The sequence below is a fragment of the Papilio polytes genome, unplaced genomic scaffold, assembly GCF_000836215.1.
Source record: "Papilio polytes unplaced genomic scaffold, Ppol_1.0 DF824180.1, whole genome shotgun sequence".
NCBI lineage: Eukaryota > Metazoa > Arthropoda > Insecta > Lepidoptera > Papilionidae > Papilio > Papilio polytes.
This window is the reverse complement of record NW_013525024.1, coordinates 1,486,796-1,491,971: the sequence shown is the minus strand read 5'-3', so window position 1 is coordinate 1,491,971 and position 5,176 is coordinate 1,486,796. Positions and strand designations below refer to the sequence as shown.

Sequence of the window (5,176 nt, the reverse complement as noted above, 5' to 3'; positions counted from 1 at the left end):
GTATACCATCATACTAATAGTGATACATGACTTAAACTTGGTATTGAAAATGTTTTCAAAACAATTCAAATAAATTCAGTTATCAAAATCTAAATGTAATTTTATATCTAAGTATCGGAATATAAACCGTCAATAAATTACTAAAATAAAATCTTAAACATAAGATCAAAACTAGTTACCGTTTAATTTCAATTACTTAGAAGTTGAAAGAATTATTATTAACGTTAAAATATATTACAATTATTAAAGTGTAAAATTGTCGAATGTCTAAGCCCTATAGGCCTGGTGGTGAAGTGTCGTGCCGGCTGGAGTCGGCTGAGCCGCGCGCTCGATACACTGCGCGCGCACGACTGTCGCATACACGCTCACCGCTTCATAGGGCTGCCACTAACAGACACATTACATTCTGCTACTGATGTTGCCTAGTTTAATCGTAAAGCAACATGTTTCTCTATGTTATCTAATAACTTTAAGGGTAATATGTCATAAAAAATATAAAAATGATATTAAATGGATTTTTATAGGAGACAAATGTATTTCTGTTGATTTTTTAAACTTTTTGGGTATGACGTATTTTATTGATATTTGTGAATAATTTGCAATGCAACTACGTGCGATTTAAATAATTGATACGTTTCAAGGATTGTGAATTGCATAGTCGTGGATAGTTGCCGCGAAATCAATCAATTCGGCAAATCAACATGACCACTTCAAAGAATTCGTCGGCTTCTATTAATTTATTTCAGTCACTAATTTAAAACGTCGGACTGTAGTCGTTTCCCGCTGTTGGACCGTCGCCTGCTTCGCGGCCGTCAGTTCGGGCAGGCGCACCGATGAGGGTGCACGCGCGTCTCTCACTGGTCGGTAACACGAACGCGCGCTCGCGAGTGTTCAAGACAACAAAAAAGTTCGAAATTTAAAAAATAAAAAAAAACACATTTTTATTTGTCTATCTGTGTGACGTAGTGAAGATGAAGTGTGCGTTAGTGTTGGTAGGGCTGCTGGTGTGCGCGGGCTCCGGGGACGCCGCCGCCGCGTCCTGCCTGCGCCCACAGGAGTACTTTGCGAGGCACAACCTCTCAGCTGATGATAATGATGGACCAGGTGCTTACAATGTCTTTAGAGTTTGGTTTATGATAGAAATATTCCTTGAGAGAAGTCTGTAACAAAACTTTTCCAGAAAACTTTTTCCTGGACTAATCTTATCTCAGTGAAATAAACAAAATAACTTGATTTGAGTTTGTTGGCAGAACGTTAATAAAAGGTTATCAGCATAATTGTTTCAAAACAAACATTATTTCCTTCAAATTAATTGTTATCTTTTAATTAAATAATTAACTGACAATCATTTTAATATGTTGAGAAGCAACTGCTTTAAACATTAAGCTTCATTCATATAAAAATTAGGAAATATTGTGTCCTTTATTAAATGGATTTTGAAGGTTTCCGTACTATAACTTTCTGGATTGGATTGAAACAGCAGTTTATCAAGAGCATGAATTTAATTTGTCTTCCATAAAACTTGGGCACAAACATTCTGGTATTTATATAGGGGCAATGTTTACGAGCGTCTAGGGCTTATCAGAGACCTTTATTTATACGATACACATTGTTGTTGCTCTCGCCGGGACTTATCACATTCCACTGACTTAAATGTGTGATATAATGTCACGTACACAAAGTTAATATTTGTTATTTTCTCCGGCCTGTATAAACATTAAAAAGGACATGGAAAGCTTTTGAGATTGTAAAATTATAATGTACCGGTTTCGAGTAAACTGTTTTAAGTTTTGTCAATTGTACAGCCACACTTAAAGTATTATACTTTGTATGCGATGGTATTTTAGTTCAGGAGTCTATTACTATTGATGTAACGTAATAGATGTCATACCTTTAAGTACGAATGGTTAGTTGTACTACACATCTATGATTATGTTTTGTATAGTGAGCATAGATTTGATTGTCAACTTTTTCCATTGGTTTTAATCTATCGACTACATATAGGCTATTTTGTTATTTTAGTGTGTTTGTACCCTAATGTGGTGAAGCCTTTACCGGTGTCGTATGTCTAGTGGTGTGCCGAGCACAGCGCGGTATCGGATGTCGACGCACGCGCCGGTCGCCCTGTCAGCTGGTCTGCTGCACGTGCTCTGTGCACTTACACTACCACTTTGTAATCTAATTACATTGTACACACAATTAATAATACAATTATTCAGTTAGGCTAAATAAAGATCTTTGAGTTGTTGATATTCGATTCTTGATTGATAGAGTATATCTTATTTTGAAGATATTGATGGTTAAGTTTGAGAAATATTTAATTTTGCATAGCATCGCCTTTATCGCGCGTTGGAACAGTCTTTATCTCTTCACAATCATACTAATAATAAATGCGAAAGTTTAGATGGATGGATGTTTGTTAGAGTTTGTTGCCTAAACGGCTGAATGAGTTTCGATGAAATTTGGTATGTTGATTATAGTCTGGAAGAACACATAGGCTATTTGTTTTTTTAATTCCACACGAAAGCAGTTGCGGACGAAAGCTAGTGGTACTATAAAGTACTTTTGGTAACAGATCCTGAATTAAACTCATTTCTATACTTCTTTTTATAGTAAACTATAACAATCAAATAAACATGAGTATTAGTTAAGTAAAATAAGTTTTCTAGTTTGGAAATTACCGCATGACGTCTTTGGGGTCGTGTTACTGATTACGTTTCTATTGTATTGTTTTTGCTGTGCGCTCATTTAGATAGGTCGTTGAACTTGTTAATATTTTATTATTGTAACTTTTATGTCTTTAGCAACAAGTATGCCAGTTCATTTAATAAATCCGTGTGATAATTTATTGCAACATACGTCATTATTCAGTACATATTTAGGATATACTGAATTTGTATTGTTATTCTATAGTAAATGCTATCTTTTTTCTGACTTTATTGCATATGTTTCAATAGGAAAGGGCTTGTTCTAAAAGCGTAGAGTTAGTCAGATATTATTTTAGAATTATTAGACACATTGAAAGGAGAACATTTATCATGAGAATATTGCCTAATTATGAGATAAGTGCCAGTTACCCTTAAATTTTAATTAGGGAGCTATCTCGAACTTTCTTCGCTCCGTTGAGCAGTTTGTAATAAGTTATAAGCTACTTTAGAATTTTAAGTAGAGCTCGTATATCGCATATTTATACGTTTTAATGACCCATATCATAGATAATGTAGTACACCCTTACTTTTCTATTTTTTTAAACTTTGAATTTAACTTTAATGATGTTATGTTAAAATAAATGGAAAGGAACTTGTGGTACCTATTTTTAAAATGTTAGATATTTTATAACGTATTGTTAGTTATTTATTTAAACATGCTAACGTAAGCACGGAAAAGTCAGGTCTGTCACAATGACTCAAAAACAATTTTCATCGTTTTCAATGTTCCAAATACATAATGCACGAAAAGCGGTGCGCTGTCGTTGTAATGGTAGTTACTACGCGACATTCGACCTGGACCTTGAGTCGTGCTCGTGCTGAATGAATGGAAGGAAACACATCGTTATTGCATATTGTACCGGGCTCGAGTTCTAACTCGTATCAACCTCACTATCATACCGTTTTTATTGAAGTAGACATAACAAAGAGTTTTATAAGATTCTACAAAACCTAATAAATCATGCAAATGTCCAATGAATTGAATATCGAATATCGTTTTTCAATTCACGCAATCGTAATCGTTACTTTCGGGGAAAGTCACGAAAAATTACTGAGTAAAGAACCGCTAGAGCGGCGGGCGGTGCGGCACGGCGGGGTGACGCGGGGTGATGCGGGGTGAATGGCGGCGGGCAGGCTTTGTTGCTCGCGCTGGCATTCCTCGCCTGGGAACCGGGAACCGTACCTCCCGCCCCTGCTGCCCCTCTACCCCTGTACGCATTCCTGCCCTCTCTCACTTTCATTGTTCCTGTCGGCGCGGGAGGTCGCCGCTCCGCGGACAAATAATGGAACCAGTCGTTAAGTGGGGAGGACTAGTTGGCGCACTCCAATAAACACGCTCGGACTATCCATAAACGGCATTTAGGGCGAGCGAGGCGACTCCGAGCGCCGATGAAAAAGTGGTTTTATCTATAATCGACGGAGAGAAACATTTGAACAATTTATTACGCTCATTTCGATAATGTGTATCAAACGGCTTCGTAAAGTCGAGGCGCGGGACTGACCAATCGTAGGGTAGACAGCGCCGCTCCGCTCAGCTGCGTTCACCTGCGCAGCGCCGAACGCCACGCACTAATGAAAACATCCCTAATAATAACAATAGAGATGGGTATTATTATTGTAATTTATCAGTTGGGTCCGGCCCCGAGGAGCAGGCCGCGGGGTGCGTTAGTCATCGGCGGTCGTCGGTCGAATTTTGATTCATTTCGGATGCTGGAATGCCATTGTGGCCGGCTCTACCTGCGCGGAGGCAGGTACCGCGACATACCCGACACTTTGTTTTTAATTTTTTACAATCTTTAGAGAAATTTGGTTGTACATTATACATTCCTTATTGTGAGGGTCAAAATGTTTAAGGCAGAGACTATATGCATTCTTTTACAGATTTATCGTATACGAATGACTCTACTATTGCTTAGCTAGGAATATACCAGAACCAAGTAACTGTTAATATCATTGGAATAGATAACAAAATTTTGCGGTGAACTTGCAGTGTTCAATAAGCGTTGGTTAAACTCGGTTAACTCGTGGCATTCCCACCGGAATTTGATTAAACACCGCAGTTAGATCAATGTCCGTGTTACCGATAGAATTCGACCGATCCATTTGCTGGGCAGTATTAATTAACAGCAGATAAGAGGTGCTGATAATTCTCCAGTTTGGCGAGCGCGCGTTAGACGCCGCGTCCATATCGCCGGGTTATCTTTCAGGTTCATGATCTCTTGACCGGTCTTAGTACATTTTACAAACGATTCTTTCTTTTAGGACTTTTTAATTACTTGTATATTATTTTATATTTTGTAATTTTTTTTATTACAATATTTAACTAAAATCTAAATGCAGATAGAAAGTGAAAACTTGGCACGTTCATGATTTTAAAATCCTGACTACAAGACGACATATTCTCGTAATAACGAGGGATTTTCCGAGCTCGCTCCGGGAACTGAATGGAGGACGCGGTGTTACCTGTC

General features: G+C 37.9%; 1 protein-coding gene across 1 annotated transcript in view; it reads left to right on the top strand.

The window, feature by feature from the left end:
• The first annotated feature begins 776 nt into the window (after positions 1–776).
• The window catches only part of LOC106110999 (glypican-5), a 69,856-nt gene continuing 65,456 nt past the window's right edge, over positions 777–5,176 (top strand). The window contains exon 1 of the mRNA XM_013292968.1: positions 777–1,104. Coding sequence (XP_013148422.1) covers positions 972–1,104 — 133 coding nt within the window. The 5' untranslated portion in view covers positions 777–971. The remainder of the gene's footprint in view (positions 1,105–5,176) is intronic.